The 18115-nt window shown below is 36.7% G+C and overlaps 1 protein-coding gene across 6 annotated transcripts in view; it reads right to left on the bottom strand.

Annotated features, from left to right (window-relative positions):
- The window catches only part of LOC117303712 (rap guanine nucleotide exchange factor 2-like), a 54106-nt gene that overhangs the window by 27926 nt on the left and 8065 nt on the right, over positions 1 to 18115 (bottom strand). For 4 of the 6 annotated variants that reach the window (XM_033787997.1, XM_033788001.1, XM_033787998.1 and 1 more), the window contains exons 2-6: positions 17043 to 17597; positions 13200 to 13327; positions 11468 to 11551; positions 8413 to 8488; positions 1112 to 1276 (exon numbers count right to left, since the gene is read on the bottom strand). In XM_033787997.1, coding sequence (XP_033643888.1) covers positions 1112 to 1276; positions 8413 to 8488; positions 11468 to 11551; positions 13200 to 13327; positions 17043 to 17111 — 522 coding nt within the window. In that variant the 5' untranslated portion in view covers positions 17112 to 17597. Of the gene's footprint in view, positions 1 to 1111; positions 1277 to 1565; positions 1622 to 8412; positions 8489 to 10362; positions 10732 to 11467; positions 11552 to 13199; positions 13328 to 17042; positions 17598 to 18115 lie in introns of those variants that run through there. The other 2 variants (XM_033788002.1, XM_033788003.1) reach the window with 2 other exon arrangements.

Genomic DNA, 18115 nt, shown 5'->3' with positions numbered 1-18115 from the left:
CAGAATAACCAGAAGGAAAAAAAGGGGAAAAAGCCAACTTTTCAAGGAAAGCTATTAACCAGGCTTAACTACTCTTGAAGAGCAAACCCTTCAACAGACTCAAACACAACATGCTGTTTTGAATTGACATTTCCACTTATGATTACAAAACTTACAATCAACAAAAAACAGGCAGGAGAATGGGTTAGTCAACCTACATGTAAATTATCATGCAGGATTACGGAAAAAAGAGACAGGAAATTATAAATCTTGTTATTGTGAGGAAGCTAAAGATAACCAAACTCATCAATCATAAATTGAAGACTTAAAAAATTCAGCTAACATTTCCCCAAAACTGTCAATAAGAATTCAGCATTTTAAGTAGAATTATGCAAAACATCTGTTCATATTTGCAGGGAATGATGAGTGGTTGACGTCATTTTGGGGGCAGTTTTATTCTCGTAAAGGTTGAATTATTATTCAAAGCTTTGGTGCGTGCATTTGTTGCTCGGCAGTTGATAGAATTGCAAAAAGTGTGCATTCGACTCACTTGAGCCTCAGTCCATAACAGGTTTTCCTTTGACCAGGGCCACATTTCATGAAGCAGATAATTTTCCTGCATTCCAGAAATGAGCAGACTTTTTTGTGCTTAAGCAGCTCCATGAAATAAGGCCATGATTGTTCGGACTAGTGAGATCATGCAAGAAAGTGGTTAGGTTCCTGGTGCTAGAAAAAAGACACTTTTTTAATTTGGTAATTGTCAGAGAAATTCCCACTTGGTGTATCCCAACAGATGCATATAAAAAAAAACTTTTAATATTTTGGTTCAATTTGTCCTCGAAGTTGCAAGAGAATAATGAAAGAAAAACACTCTAGTTGCCCAAATTTGTGTGCTTTCAGTTCCTGACAAGTCTTTCTCAGATTTCTCAGAAAAATGTTTTATACTATCAGCAGCTCTCCCTTGCTTGTTTCCGAGTAAGTTTTGAGTTATTACCAAACTTGTCCAGTGCATTTAAGAACCATTAAAAAACCTTAGCATTGTTCCTTAGTGTTACATGCATAAGTGTTAAAATGCGGTCATGGAAAAATGGAAAGAAAGCAAAAAGGAAACATTTTTTTCAAATAGACTTACTGTGTTGACGTTCATGGACCCTGACCGATCCTCGCTGAAAGAGCGCCCTCGTATGGCAGGCACCTTGATCTCCTCTTGTTCTAACGCCATAAGGCGTTCTAAATTAGTGGGGGTGTATGATTGGCGGTGGCCAGGTTTCATTAGTAGAGCATCGGGGTAGTCAATCTGGCAACAGAGAAGAAAATAAACATCAATTAATGAAAATGATGGCAAATAAAACTCAAAATCAAAATTCACTAGATGTCTTCGCAGTTTATCTGAAAGTTTATTTTTATATTTTTAAGAATGGAATGACATACAAAAGATGAAATGATTAACACAGCTCTGTAAATATTTGAGACCTTGAATACCTGGATGGCAAACATTTTAAAATGTAGTTTTTAAGCAAAAGCATCAAGAAACTCAAAAATTTGTTAAACAAAATTGTAAAATAGTTCACTTCATACTCCCTTACATAGTTGCATGTTTTGAGCAATAACGGCACTTGACTAAACTTGCTCAGATTCAATGTCTCCCCCCCCCCCACAATCTCTAACCAGTAGCAAATTTTCCTCTGGGCTCCAAGACCATGTTTCACCCAAAGGTCAAAGAGTAACACTATTCCAGTAACATGATAACGCCTCCATTCATGGTTATCAAATTAGTTACCACGGTAACCACTCTGTCATAGCACTCCATTGTGATTGCATGCATGTCACCAGATACTCACAGTCTGGGGGTCTAGAACCGCCAAAAAACAAAAAAAGTGTGATTTCTTCCTTCAAATAAATTGACACTACAGAAATTCCTCTTGAAGATACACAGGTACAAAATAAAATAAAAGAATCAGATTTCAGATCATGAGTCTAGGGAATCTGGGAGACACAAAATCCTTTTTCTTCAAAAGCATGTAATAGAAGTTGCCATTTCGTTGACAAATTCTACCATTTGAAAGTGAAAGAAACAATTGGGAAAAAAATATATAACATGGCTTTAAAAAAGTTGGATAACTTGAGTGTGATCTGTGTACACTATGAAGGTGTTGTAGATGTACATCATCATACACACAGGACATGTAAACCAGGCCCTGATGTAAACCAGACAAAAAGATGAAATTCCAGTTTAAGACCTCTATAGCATTTGTTAAGCATGTAATCCCAACCGCAGCAAGATTTCCATACCATACCATACCATTTTGTGACTTTAATGCAAAAAGCATACCCCTCACAGCTATCATGTAAAATGTTCACATTCATGTACATGCACGACCAAACTAAATTACAGATGACATATTACTCTGATCCTAATGCCCTTCATAATCCATCACCCTACAGTCACGACAGACTGACAGAAACTTGTCATTCCCTTCATCAGAAATCACTCAAATGAATGCTGCAACTTTCCTTCTGGGAGGGGGGGGGGGGTCTCGTAACCAGCTCTAAAACAAGGTCTGCCTGATGTTAGACCAGGGAGCGATTTCGTCCAGGAATTTTTCAAAGCAAAACAAATAGCATGAACTTATTTTGTGAAGTGTGAACACTAAATTCCAACATTGAGTAGCAAATGGTGATTTTTAAGTAGCAACTGGTACATTTTGAGAAGTATTTTGCCTTGCTATATACAAGGGAAATTGTTTGATGTAGACCCCTTTTTTGAATTCTACTCGATCCCTGCTGAGTAAACATCCACAATTCCTTTAGGACCATGTTCAGTTGTGAAGCATTCCACTCAGACCTTGAATATGTATTGTATGTTTTTCTTTCTAATTCAAAAAAGTTTGGCTGTATTTTCTTTAAACAAATGTTTAGGTTTCAAGGGTTGAATAAATGCTGGTGTATTTCTGTGGGGGGGGGGGGGGGGGGTTCAAGTAGAGTCAACTTTTCCTCCTAGAATTGTGGTCAAACTTCAGCTTGAAACAAAGAGTTTGCATGAATTCTCACCAAATGAATTAAACCCAAAATGTCACAGGATTTTTACTTCATGTATGGTTGATCTAACAAAATATGAACACTGTCTGCGAATATTTTATATAAGCTTGATGCTTCCATCAGTCCTGTATGAATTGATTTAAGAACTGTGTTGAGAGGCAAAGAGGTTGAAGGTCCTACTACGAAGAATGAAAGTATTCAATGCCGAGGAGCGATCTATAAGAATAAACCTTGACGACCTGTGAAGCGGCTGAGACCACTTCCCACCACTGTTCACAAGTTATCTCATAAGGGACTCACTTCACACATTTAATGTGTTTTGTCTCCAAAACACAGGGAAGAAATAGTAGTTCTTGGGGGGGGGGGAATTAAATTGAGGCCATGGGGGTCACGCAGGTCATGGCCTCCCTGGCTTGGTCTTGGCGCCCCTTCAACACTTTAAGATTTTCCAATAGAAGTGACCCCTTCAAAATGAAGATGGCCTTGCCATGAATCTCAGGCCTGACTGCTCAAAAATAGTTGTCAAATAATGAACATTAAATTTTAAAAACTTGAAAAGGAAAGCTTTTAACTCCTGCTTTGAAACAAGGAATTTGATTTGATTTTTATAAAAAATGTTCGGTATTTCTTATTTTTTTCATTTTTTTAACTGCTTTTTTTTTTTCTCTTTTTTTTTTCTTTTCTTTTTTAACCTCTGTTTTTGGGTTATAAAGAGTATTAAAGCTGTTTTCTTCTTACGTATTATTGGAAAGGAAGTTAGTTTGAATCTTTTCAGGGAATTAACAGGTTCGTTAACCATGCAAAGGGTACACAACAACCAAATGAACCAAATAATAACTAAAGCTGCAGCTTGGTACATACATTGTAGCTTGAATAAAATTCCTCCTCCAGGGAAAAAGAATTAAATAAAATAAAAAAAAAATAAAAAAAATAACTGCAGCTGCATAGATATCTGAGATTTTATTCCGCCAGCAGGACTGTCTTAGTTCTACATCAAATCAACTGCTCCTGGCCAACACTACAAACATCCGAGAGAAATGATGGCTAACAGGTAACCATGAAGATGTAGTGCTGGACATCTTAGCGTAATACCGAGCAACGACACCTTCTTAGTGATTGACTGTCACGCACAATGTCTATTGATACAGCAGTTGACGTCAAAAATTCTTTCACAGCGTGGGGACGAGTGGGCAATATGCATAATGAAACTCGCGCAGGCATGAAACATGAGCAGAGATCCTTTTGTGTCACTATAAATAAGGTTTGTTTACACCTTGCCTTTTTGTTTACTAACAATTGCTGGGGAGATTTATGCCAACAAGAACAACAATGGAGTTACTTAATCTAATTAAGAAATTAATACCTCAAAGGCTGTGTGAGCAGTTAATTTGGTGTAAAAAGAAGAGGTGCATGGTACATGTATTTTAAATAACTTTGAATTAAGGAAAGGTATATGTATATGCCTGACGCCTGCCTGCATCATTAACCATTACTTTACAGCGCAGTACACACATGTATTATTAGAGTCGCTAGCTTTATTATTTTTTTTAAAGTAAAGTATTATGAACACAATGTTTTGGTGATCACGGACAATAAGTGCACATGTCTATCTGCCATTATATGTTGAAATATTACACACAGGAATGGCTCAACACAATCCAAGAAATTTTCACATGTGAGTTTTATTATATCTAAATTTACATAGGATTAAAACAATCAAACGGTTCCAAAAACAATCAAACGGTTCCTTTTTAAAGCCATTGGACACTTTCGGTAAACAGTATTGTCCAAAGGCCTACACTTCATGTATCACAACTTATATACAAAATAACAAACCTGTGAAAATTTAGGCTCAATCGGTCATCGGAGTCGGGAGAAAATAATGGGAAAACCCACCCTTGTTTCCGCACGTTTCGCCGTGGCATGACATGTGTTTACTAATAATCCGTTATTCTCGTTGTCGAGAATTTATAATTGTTTTAATATTTTCACGAAAAGTAAAGCATTTCATGGAATAATATTTCAAGAGAAGTCTTTTACCATTACCTTATGTAAACCCTGTAAGTTATTTGTAAATCTGTGAACTTTAATTTTTTTTTCTGTTCCGAAAGTGTATAATGGCTTTAAAGGAGAGCACTATCCGGTCCCTTTTGCACAATGACGTTTCACCAATTTACACATGACATTCAATAACAAACACACAGTGCAAAACAAACACAAGATATCACCGACTGTGCATTCACATGTAGTCCATTGTTCTGTGAAAGAAAGGTCATCAGTTTATCTCGATCCAGTCGAGGATGAAACAATAAAAATATTGTAAAAATGCTGGTCTGTAATTCAATCAAGACGAGCATAACAGAGCTTTTCTTTTCTTTTGACGGTTTGAAGATCTGATGAATTGAATGGGAATACCAGACATGCTTGGTTAGCTGGAAGCTACTGAGAAAATATGTGGAAAATATTGTCTCCCTACGGATGTAGATGGGACCCCTGAGTTTAGTTCTACAAATCACACAGTTGAGAGTCTACATGTACATGTTGGTCCATTGTGTCAAGTCAAAAGTCTTTTTAATACCTTAAACAACTACATTATGTGGACACTCCAAACAAAAACAAGATATATACAAAGTTTGTTTTCAGGGGGGATCCTTAGGGGGACTGTTTTGTTGCTGTTTTCTCGACAGGTAAACAATGTATTCCTCTAAAACTGTTTACAGTTAAAGGCAGTGGACACTATTGGTAATTACTCAAAATAATTATTAGCATAAAACCTTTCTTGGTGACGAGTCATGGGGAAAAGTTGATGGTATAAAACATTGTGAGAAACGGCTCCCTCTGAAGTGCCATAGTTTATGAGAAAGAAGTTATTTTCCACTAATTTGATTTCGAGACCTCAGATTTATAACTTGAGGTCTCAAAATCAACCATCTAAACGCACACAACTTCGTGTGACAAGGGGTTTTTTTTCTTTCATTATTATCTCGCAAGTTCTATGACCGATTGAGCTCAAATTTTCACAGGTGTATTATTTTTTTGCGTTATGTTGAGATACACCAACTGTGAAGGCTAGTCTTTGACAATTACCAATAGTGTCCACTGCCTTTGATAGTTATAGAATCTTTCATGATAACTTGGCCTTTAAATCAACATTTTACATAATTGACAAAAACCAATCTATCAGACTACTTTAAATAAATTTGTTGATTGTTAAAGATTTAAAATATATGTTAAAAATATTACTTTTTAATCTAAAGCCTGGGCCAAACAAAATCAACCAAACTCAATTTTCTAGAGCTGTATAGCTCAGTTGGTAGAGCGTCGTCAAACCCAGCTCTAGATAATTTTTCTTTGTTCAACTCCTTATCACTTAAATTTTATCCAGTAATTTTCCATTGTGGTTTATAAAAATATTTTATAATTTTTTTTTATAAAAATTATTTTTATTAAAGTACAAAACAACTTACAACTCATCCATATAGCACGCAGCCACCCACCACCACTTCAGCATTAAGTGTTACTACGATTAAAAAGGGCTACATAGGTACCCGCTAGTCAGTGTAAATGTCAGGATGGAGCTTCTGTGACTAGCTTGCGTCGCTGTTACCCACTCTTGTTACACAATTAACCAGAGTGGGTCGCGGCTACATGAGTGGTTCGTGCAGACCAAGGACTCCATCACGGAAAAGATTTTAAACTTAAAACCGAACTGCTTCTCACATGGTGTATCCCACAAGGATAAAGTCTCACAAAATGCAGGCTTGATAAATATGTTTACATATGTTTTAAATTTGTTTATGTACCTTAACAAAAATCTGGAATGGTTCTTGAACATGTTTGGGAAATTGTTTTTGGATAGGCAGAAAAAAAGTTGACCTTATTAGGCTTTCATACATGTACATCAGCATTTAAAAAATCTCAGCATTTAAAAATGTTCTTTCAGCTTGGTAGAAATTTATCTTTTTAAATACTTTGGAAACAGAAAAAGTATACATGAAAGTTGTTTTCCATATACATTACATGTACAACCCATCATGATCAAACTTATATATATACTTTTATATTATGATAATAAGCAATAAAAAAAAAACATTTCATTTCGGTTTTATTGATTTGCATTTACGTCACCCGACAAGAAAAAAATTCACTCAAACTCTGTGGATTGCAATAATAAAAACTAAGTACTCTAAAAACAAAATATGGTTTACACTGTGAAATAGTAATCCAAATAATAAACGCATTTATGAAACCCACGCTTCCTTAGTTTATTTGATAAGCTCATTTTAAAAACTATCACTTTTGATGGGCACAGAATTTAGTTAATCTAATTTTAAGCCAATTTTATTTCCAGTAACCAGCCGACCCTAATTTTAAGTTTTTGTAAACTTGTTGAGGAAAAGAAAAGAAAGGAAAGAAACAAAAGAAAACAAACACTATTCCAGGTATAAAATTTCTGACTTTAAAATGTTTTTAAACAAGATAAAAATAAAAACCGCCATTCAACTCGTAGCACTGTGCTCAAGTGTGTACACGTACACACTCTGTAAAACCACAAGTTTTATATACTAAAATGCCAAACCAATATTGCAAATGTCCTTCTTCTGTTTGCAAAGACATTTTTGAAATAAACACTTCATAAATATGAAAGATTCATCATTTTACAAGAATGTTCATCAAGCTTCCAGGCCCTCTGTTTATAAATAACCGCGGGGAATGTTTACATGGAACATTCATGATCGACCATGAAGTTATTTTTCTCTCTTGAATCGAAAAAAAATGACATTAATCAGCCCCGATGGTCGACCCGGGACACCAGCAGAGGATTCTAAGATGTGTAGGTGGTGAATCCAAAATACTAAAATGAGATTGTGGATCTGACATGACGGCAAGCATTGCTCAAATTGCTCTGGATTGGATGACCTTTCAAAACTGCTTCTTCGTCATCTCTCGTTATTTGACATACGCGACGGATGGCGGTGGAGTTGGGTAACAAAATACATTTTTGAGGGCTTTTAGTACCAAGCACTCCTTAGTAACGTATGGAACCCGATAACAGGTGCTTGTATCTCTGGGGGGGGGGGGGGGGGTCAATTCAATCAAGTTGAATAGCGACTATCCAATTACAAGTGATTCTTAGGAAACACAAACTTGACTATAAACAACTTGTTGTTCATGTCTGCAAGACAAGTCAAGAGTACCTCATTATTGTATCAGAATTACTTATCGAGATGTGATTAGAAACTTGTTTTCTTTGAAGCTAAATACCTGTTATCACCCTGTGACAATTTTAAACCGATACCCTTTACAGCCATTGACTATTAAGGATTTGGCCTTAATGTTTTTAGTGACTGGCGAGCAGTCACTAAAAGGGCTTGAAGAATTTTAAAAACTTACCACAAGAAGTTCTGATGTTTCCAGAATCAAGCAATCTGCTCCTCTTCTCCCAGAGCCGGAAGTCCTCTTGCCAAAGCTGGAACCAAATATTAAAAAGAATTGTTTAAAGAGTAACAAACTCACTCCATATAATGAAGTGTCCCAATTAATTAAATATCAATACAAGTATAAATGTTGAATATTGTGGAGGTTGGGATAGCGTGGTGGTATCTTTCCTCACCATCCACCTCTGGGACCCTGGTTTGAATCTCACTGGGGGCACTGTGTGGATCGGGTTTTAGTGAATAGTCTGTATCTGATTGTGTGGGTTTTCAATGGAATAATTCTCCGGGGTTTTCCTCCCACAACTGAAACTTCTCTCTTTGTGTCCATGGGGTTCTTGGCAAGTTGAATATAGTGAGTAAATGATGGAATTAATAAATGAAAAGTAAACACAGCAAATGATAAAAGGATGCTGAATTGAAACAGTATATTCGGAATGTTTCGTACTCATGTTTATCTTGGCTTTAAATGCTCTAAAATGTGCATTCTGAAGCATAGTAAATGGTTTGTTTTTTTCCAGTTTTTTGTGAAATGTAATAACATATTGTTTTGGTTTTTTGGGGTTTCGGCCAAAATTTGCACATATCGACAGGCACTTTGTGCATAACGGCCTGAGGCGCTAGTTGTATAGATGGGAGGAATCCTGTACACTACTGTGATGGTAACTGACATCAGGTGGAGTCGTGAGTAATAATTACACATTGTAAATTCAACGGGTTTAAATTCAAATGATGTTACGTGATAAAAAACCTCCAGATGGACTACGATGATGTCATGGGGTCAACGGCTTTGCACACTAAGTCTACATAAATGCATAAGCTACTCTGCCATTCATTATTCAAAAAACTTGTTAGATGACGGGTCTTCTAACCTTCCAACCAGGGGCAAATTTCATAACGATTGCTAAGCACAAAAGCTTGCTAAGCACAGAATAGTATTGCTGAGCAGAAACAGGTTAACCGCCAAAATTACTTTCAGTTTGCATCGTTATGGCTGGTGCTCCAGTAAATGTTTGCTTAAAAGCACAACAAATTTAGCATTGTTAGATAAAGATTACTATTTGTGACTGTATCAGCTCATTTTCTGCTTGAGCGGCTCTAAGAAACTAGGCCCTTGTTCAAATCTTCAACAGCATCCTCTCCCACCAGCGTGGAACTCCAATCCAGCCTTGTGTGTACAAATACCTTGTTGATAGAGCCCATCCACCCAATGGAGAGAGAGAGTCAACAGCATCCCATACACACAGTGACCAGTGTGTAGCGAGTTATTTAGTTTACTTGACCAAGATTTTTTAAACCGCTCACAAAGGCAGAGAGGACAGTAAGCAAATTGAGATTCTAACTTTCAATAACATGTTATGGAAGAAAACTAACAACTGTAGACCGGTGATATTTCACCCCAAGGATATTATGTACATGTACATGTATATTTGCCAAGATACAAAAACAGGGTGATCAAAGTTGAAATTGAATGAACCTCTCCTGCAACCTAAATTATACTAATTTATTGAGTTCAAAAATAAACAGTAAATATAACAGGATGTTCAACAAACAGAACCGGACCTTCAGATATGACTGTTTTTACTGTTCTTTCCTGCTTTGTATGCTCATTTTGTGCACTGCATGACGAGGCACTTTACCATTATATGGATCAGAGATGGCTACAAATAAACTCAGCCACAATTTATTTAAATCTCAAGGATTTCCAGAAATAACAAACAAATTGTGAAGCAGTGACCATCAAATATGCTAAGGAAATTTGATATTATTCTGCAATAAGAAAACCACCTTCGTAAGGAGGGATAACCGAGTGATTGGTCGCGTCGCCACGGATACTGGGACGTGTACATATAAACTTTCACATTTTTTAAACAAGAGCAGAAATCAAGCATGAAACAACATGTATTACCTTCCTTCATCTAAGATAAAACATTCATTATTCTATCTCCATCTTAGACAATTCTCCACAATTTACTATTCCAGCTCATCACATGTAATGATGTCCTTCGCCGTCCTGCTATCTGGTACATTGTGGAGCCATGCTTTTAAATGGTTTCAATCCAACAAATACATTTGTACCCAAATGTTCAATTAAATTGTTCCATTCTCCACAAATCATTGTTTCAGCTCATCACCGAGTGCTGTCCTTACAAATAGCATTCCTGTTATCTGGTACCATGTGATACTATGGTTTCCAATGGTTTCAATCCAATCAATTGTATAAATTGGCACACTGCCTCCACCCTCATTGTTCACAAACACAATAGCACAGTATTCTTCATGTTAATACAGTCAGCGAAGTCAACCTCCCATTCTACCTCCATGATCAGACATACAAATTATACAAGTAGACACCAAGCATTAGGAAGTAAGCATCCAATACACAGATCACAGAGCGCTTTACACCGTCACATTGTTGCAAATCTACTCTAGATGTAGCGGACTTGTAGAGCTGCACTCCCCTGATGGTTTTTTAGAGATTTATACACAAATTGTCATGCCTGACTTGACAAAGATCCAGTTACCAACACATGTAGCTATGACTCACACTGTCAGTTATTATGATTAGTAAGTGTTCGGTCGACTGTACATCAATGAATTCATGTTTCATTCTCATCTCCAGAGGGCAGTAGAGTGTTACACTGACAATAGACCATTTACCAGCCATCTTGTTTTATCGCCTATTGAAACCAATCATCACCAAATTGAGGCTGAGAGTGGAAATAGTCTGGTGCCAGCAATTGTTGTGGTGCCCTGTGCTTTTTCCCAGGGTGCCCTTTGGAAGGTTTCAATACAAATTTACATTTTTATCATAGAAGTGTCCCTTACCAGAGGAAATTGGCTGTGCCCCTTCAAGGGTGAAGTGTATGGCCTGTGATAATACACAGTCAACCCTCCTACTGTCTGACCCTTCATTACCATCCACCACTATGTTATAAACCGGTGTGCAGTAATCGATATAAAAATATATAAATTTAGATTTCAGATTGGAAGAACTTCTGTGAATGACTTACCTACTACGAGGGAGGAACATATGCTGGTCAATAAAGACAGATCCCGCAAGTAGGATGTACCAGCATGTACTACGATCGTCACGACTGTCAGATCAAACAAAAAATTTAACGAATGTTAGTCTTAATTCCCAATAAACTATGAATGTAAAATCCAGGAGTTTGTTGTAGTCTTTGATTTGTTTACAGTTTAGATTCCTGGTACCAGCCATCTGTCATTACTACAACCTAATGACCTTGAGATCTCATGAGGATTATTTCTGCACTCGTTAAGTACAACAACACCTGTTACACCTCAATCATAAACTTTGCTTTGTTTTATATCTCTCTGACAATCAGTAAAATAATATATCATCATTTGTAATGCTTTGTGATCAGCGAAGTATTTGTCATCGTTTTTCCAATGCTGGACTCAACACTAAGGACACAGTTAAGCCATGTCTTCCGTTGCCCTGGTCTTGGCCTCGATGCCCTTTCAATAGTTTCTCATTGAGTCATAGACTTAAAGATTTTCCTCTGGCCTTGCCCTCTCAGAGATGAAATTCCAATAACGTTAGTCATTATTAACTTTTCAAATCTTCAGCAATTAATTATTTTGTGCCATTTGTAAAATGATTGTTTTAAGGGGGCCTACATTTTAACGTTTTTAATGCTATATTATTGTTTTCTTTTCAGTTTTAATTTTTAAGGACTAATTTTCTGTACATGTGCAACCCAGTTTTTAACTGCCAAACATGTTTTTGTTTTTTTAATCGAATTGAATTCAAAAACAATTTCCAAAGACACTTCCACCCACATGAAGAAAAATTATTCCTTGAAGCACAAAGTATTATTCATTTGGAAGAAAACAAGTGACCTCAACACCAAGTTTGTTCCAGGCCTGGATTTTAATAATAGAATGGTAACTTCAATTTTGTAAAGGGCATTATTACTGTTGGAAAATCTTTTAAAGTTTGGAAAAGTCACAACAGACTTTGGTATACTGAATACAGGGTTACCAACAAAGACTGTCTTATACATGTAGTTAAGATCATTCTGGCAAGAAGCACTGGTACTACTACTTCATGCCAAAATGACCTCTGAGAAATGCTAAACATTTTTCCGAACAAGACTTTGATTTCATAACTTGCCAAGAAGAATAAAGAGAGGAAGTTAATGAACTGAATCAGAGTTTATATAAATACGCTTCTGAGAAAAAGAAATTGATCCCAAGTCATTGTTACGGACAGCAACTGTATCCCTAGGGGTGGCCTCTTGTCCTGTTAGGGGTGACTTTCAGAAAGTATAATGAACAAACAAAACAGCTGTTTGGTTTTGACTCAGACCAAGTCACTGATTGTTCCAGGTTTGATCGCTCTTCGAAAGGTCAAGCAAGAATCTTGTCGCCTTCTGGACGCCATTGTGACTTATCATCAACTAGGAAGCTTATCATTATTGAATTAGTCAGTTTCTCCGAGGGTTGCAAAAAAACAAAAATCATCAAACTTTGATAAAATTCAATTGGTCAAACGAAATGGTATGATGATTTCATGCTCTCTTTTGACAAAGACCAGCTCTGCTCATCACAGAATTCTTCGCTTACCGTAAAGTTCTGTGCAGTCATATTTTTCAGCAGCAAAACAAATTCAAGTAAATTTCAGCCTAAAAATATTTCAAGTAAATTTAAGCAATAAAAAATGGGCTCAAATTCTACTTAAAGGTACATGTACCACCTGATTGTGGTCACAATACCTACCAGTATAAGATGTCGTTAGCGTCTCTCTTCATATAACGGACGTTCTTGGCTATCTCTCGAAGAGCTGCTTCACGTAGAGACCTTAAAGCTTCCAAAGTGTGTAAGAACTTAAAGATGTATTCCAAGTTCTACAAGACAACAAATATTTAATTTATTATTTTTAATGACTTAAAATAAATTTATTGTTTGTATTCACGATGTGAAATAATAAGCACTGTGTACTCTGCCCATTCCAGTCCTGCACAACAAACTCACAAACTACTCAACTAAAGGATTTAAACTTACATAGTCACATTTTTATTTAAAGAACTGTGTCTTTACGAGCTTGCCCAGTGACAAGAAGGCACTTTTATATATATAAAGGAAAGTGTTGAAATATAACATGCTCAAAAATGTTGTCAAGTTTCAAAAACTACATAGCCCCTACATTAAGAAGGCTTGTACATGTACGTACTTCAAATTATTTTCACCTGTAATACAAGATTAATTTTTTTTAAAGAATAAATAAATAAATGTCAATTTACAGCGCCCCTCTGGCCTCATACACGTACTGTATTGCACAGAGCAACGGCCCTGGTCTTGTTGCCCCTTGAATGAAATGTCCCAGAGATTTATAACTAAGTGACATTTCCCTCAAACTACCTTGACCTTTAAGGTTTCATGCCATCAATAATAAAGTATCAGATCTCATTCATATGGATACATCACACTCAATAAATAGATACAGGGATCCTAATAGTATTCATAGTGGAATATGATACCCTCATCTTGATGCGTGATGATCTTCCCCAATAGAGGGGGTTAGTCATCTATCTATCTGGGTAACACTCTCCTCCTTGTCGTACACTGGGATGATGCAAAGCATCTTTAAGACGTATGAGTGGTCACTCAATGGCTTGATGGGTCAGCAAATTGACCCTCATGTTAATCACAAAATCAGCTTGTTGAACAGGTCTTTTTAATAATAAATTTACAAAGTCTTACAAGTACAAGTAAGCTTAATGTTCAATGCATCCTATTCAGACTAAAACGGGCTACATGTTGTACAATTTCTAAGGTGACATGAAGACCTTTATCACAGTGTAGCCATATATTAAAAGATTTAACTAAATGTAGAGTCCCTGCAGCACTTGAAAAACAACAAAATTGTGCGTCATGAGCAGTTTATTTTTAGCAAAGAGCAACACTTCCAAACGCTTTTAAATAAAGAAATGAAATATATGCTGCTTGAATGTGCCACAGTCAGCTCAATTGCTCAATTGACTGGACAGATTGAAGGCACTGGACACCTTTGGTTACAATTGTCAAAGACCAATCTTCTCACTTGGCTCAACATATGCATTAAAAAACAAACCTGTGAAAATTTGAGCTCAATTGGTTGTCAAAGTTGCGAGAAAATAATGAAAGAAAAAACACCCTTGTCACACAAGTTGTGTGCTTTCAGATGCCTTGAATTCGAGACCTCAGTTGAGGTTATATTCAAATTCAAATATTTTAGTGAGAAATTATTTCTTTCTGAAAAGCTACAAATGTACTCTTTTTCAGTGGGTGTCCTTCCTCAAAATGTTTCATACTGTCAACAGCTCTCCATTGCTCATTACCAAGTAAGTTTTTATGCTAACAATTATTTTTAGGATAGTGTCCAGTGCCTTTAAGCAGAACATACATGTACTGAAGTGGTGTGCAAAACCTTTTTATTTAATTTCACCTCGCAGGGTTTGTAGTTTCTAAATGCCGGGATGGGGTAATGTTACCGATATAAATTGGTCACGCATGGAATGTTTCCTGTCATAAACAGGTTGTGTGCATTTAAATAATGGCCACTGGGAATTACAATGTATGGGAGCATTGAGTATTGAGTATTAACTATGTGCATTTATAACTAATGTGTTAGTCTATGAATTATTAACATTATCTAAACATTACTGTTAAATTTGCATTCAGGGATGGAATATTTGGTTTAACCCATGTGCACATATTGGGTATACATGTATGGGTAATTCCAGGTTTTTATTCTAGGCACACATCAAATTGGTTTTGATCATTGTTGAGTCTCTTTGAAAAACTATCCGGAGAAAATGTCAGTTTTAAAACTAATTTTTGTTTTGATGCTCACCATTAAATAAATTTATTGTTAATATTTTTCATTTAATGCTGTATGATGCTTACACATGAACATAATTTCTCGACATGGCCAGGCAAACAAAAATGACTGCATGGATCAAAAATAGATCACTAAATGAAAGCATGATTGTAATGTTTTCAATGAAAACATACTACAAAATAAGGCTTTCTGTACCATTGTTGAGTTGAGGGCTAGATGTACATTGTGCAATGTTTATTTAATGTACATCGTATTAAATGCAAAGTAAACTATTTGCGTAACTACAACCTTCACTGATGAGGAGGAAATTATAAAACCATCTCCACAAACAGTTACATCTATAGTAGTATGGCCTACACCATACAACCTGTTTGTAATTGATCTGAGTAATTGACACCTGTATCAAGCTGTGTGTTTGTAACAAACATCTGATATGAATGGTATCAACAGATGCTCACACAAGTACAGTCAGCTCTCATTATCGAGAGCACTGTTAAGAAAAGGTTCTGCTTTTATTGGGTGCGTTCGTTTAGCTCCCCTGGGTCTACCCCGGTGTGTGGCGGGTTTTTTTTCCAGGACGAACGTGGAAAAAAATCATTGTAGCCCACACCTTGAAGTGGCCTTCAGGCCTTGTGTGTCAGGCGAATTGCATAAAAAAGAAGAAAAAAGAAGAAAAAAGAAGAAAAAAAGGAAACACTCCCGACTGATTCTCTAAAATGTCATATATTTTTAACGTTAATTTGATTTAAAAGCAAACAGAATGCAAATTCATGGTAAAAGGTTTTAGCACAATTGAAAGTCCAAAGATAGAAGCGGCAGTTTCGCAAAATTCTTGGGAGAACAATAAAACACACTCTTGGGAGAAGCATTGCTCATGGCTGCTTCTTCAGCAATCATCTGTCATCATTGTTATCACTGACTGCCACTCTAGGGGTAGGGGGGTTAAACCACATCTCCTGCTATGCAAGTCGGATATCTTATTTTTGAACACAGATCAACGAAGGCCTTCACGTTTGTGATGCACAATGACCAATGTTTATTGACAGACAAGTGTCAGGGTCAAGTCTCATGTATCTGCTACATGTGTGTACACAGGCAAATCTGCTTAGCGCAGACAATTGTAAGGCAACAGAAACAAGTTACCAGCCAAAATACTATGTGGATATTTGGATCATTCTGACTGCTGACTGGTTCACTGCAAACAAGGCTTAGCTCAAATAATTTACTTGCTCTTCTTTTTCTGACAAATATAAACCTGCAAGGCCTCTGCCTGTAGAGTTCTTGGGTAGAGTCTACAGTTCACGTAAACCAAACAACAAATATTCACAACTAAAATTTTAATTAAGTAGAATGCCAACTTGCATAATCTAAAAGGCAAGTTTTAGAATTTATTTTGACTACACCCACAGCAATATTTGCAACCAACTTATGAATATATTTTTGCAAGGCACCTACACAAGGCGCAGGAAATTAATCACAACAATAGAGCGATGGCATTCAACCAAATTTAGCCAGTCAAGATTTCTCAGAAGGTGACGGAGTTTATCAGGATGATTTTCGCAATTATTTTTACTACCTGTTAATTTTATTCAAATAGGTGACAATTCAACAACAAATAGTAATTTGGGTTGAACCAACTTGCATAAAACCACAGCCTTTCATAAAAACTGCTTTCTTTGGTTTCTCTTTCATCCGCATCCCTCCCACACAACATGTATTTGATATGAATCATGCCTTACCTTAGCGGTTCGATCTTCCGGTGGTTTCTGTAGGCATTTGATATAATGCAGATCCATGTAGGAAGACATGTCGTCATGCGCTATCGAACACTCAAGGTTGGCTATAACTCACATTTGCTGAAAAGTACAGAATTTACAGCGTCATCCATTGCATCGTCAGCGATTCCTTCGGTTTTGTTCCAACGGCGTCAGTTCGGCACATGGCTTACTTCATGATCTCTAAACAAAGCAGCGTTTTAATTGTCAGTATAGTTACTAATGACGAGGTAATCAGTTTGGATGATTAACAGAAGCTACCGATGCTAATAGGCTCCGGCAGTAGGGTGTTACTGGACGGCAATTATTCCTTACGCATACGTTTATTTCTTGTGGTCCTCACTCTGAAGCTTCCTCCATGACACTGCAGACGTCAGCAGATGATTTCAGCCGACAATTTTAGCGGACGATTATTGTAACAACATGGGAGGCAAGAAATAGTATTCCAAATGGGCGGAGAAGCATTGAGCAGTTAGGACGATGTTGCCTCTGTCTTGGATCTTAAGGATTCAGGTTCATCTGTGAATAAAACAAGAGGAAATTATAATCAAATCCATTGACGGAGCCATATCTTACATGACAAATAGTGACAATCACAATCCATTCACTGCCTCTATTTAAATCCTTGCCTACGATCTGACGATTCTTTCCCTGACTTTGACAAATTCAAAACAAGCCTAGGGGTCTGGGATGTCAATCTTATTAAGGTCCATCTTGGATTCTCAATTAAGGATTCTCATGGACGTTAAGGTTCCATGCATAATGCCCATCAGGTTGGGTTCAATTTACAGCTCAAAATACTGTGGAGTCTATGCTAATAAAATATACAGCATTCTCCCGCAGTGTTCAATTGTCCTTGCTATGTGGTTCAACCATGGTTCAACTTGTCAAATGCTTGTCATAACACCCGTGGACCAGTTACAATTCTCTCTCAAAGTGATCTTGCTTGCAACAAACAATGTACATACTACACAGTGTAGGTCAATGTATAGGCCTAGTGAAAATGCTTCTGGACCATGGAGAGCCCCTGAGTGAAA

Source organism: Asterias rubens, chromosome 20 (genome assembly GCF_902459465.1).
Source record: "Asterias rubens chromosome 20, eAstRub1.3, whole genome shotgun sequence".
NCBI classification, from domain to species: domain Eukaryota; kingdom Metazoa; phylum Echinodermata; class Asteroidea; order Forcipulatida; family Asteriidae; genus Asterias; species Asterias rubens.
This window is presented reverse-complemented; position numbering and strand designations above follow the sequence as displayed.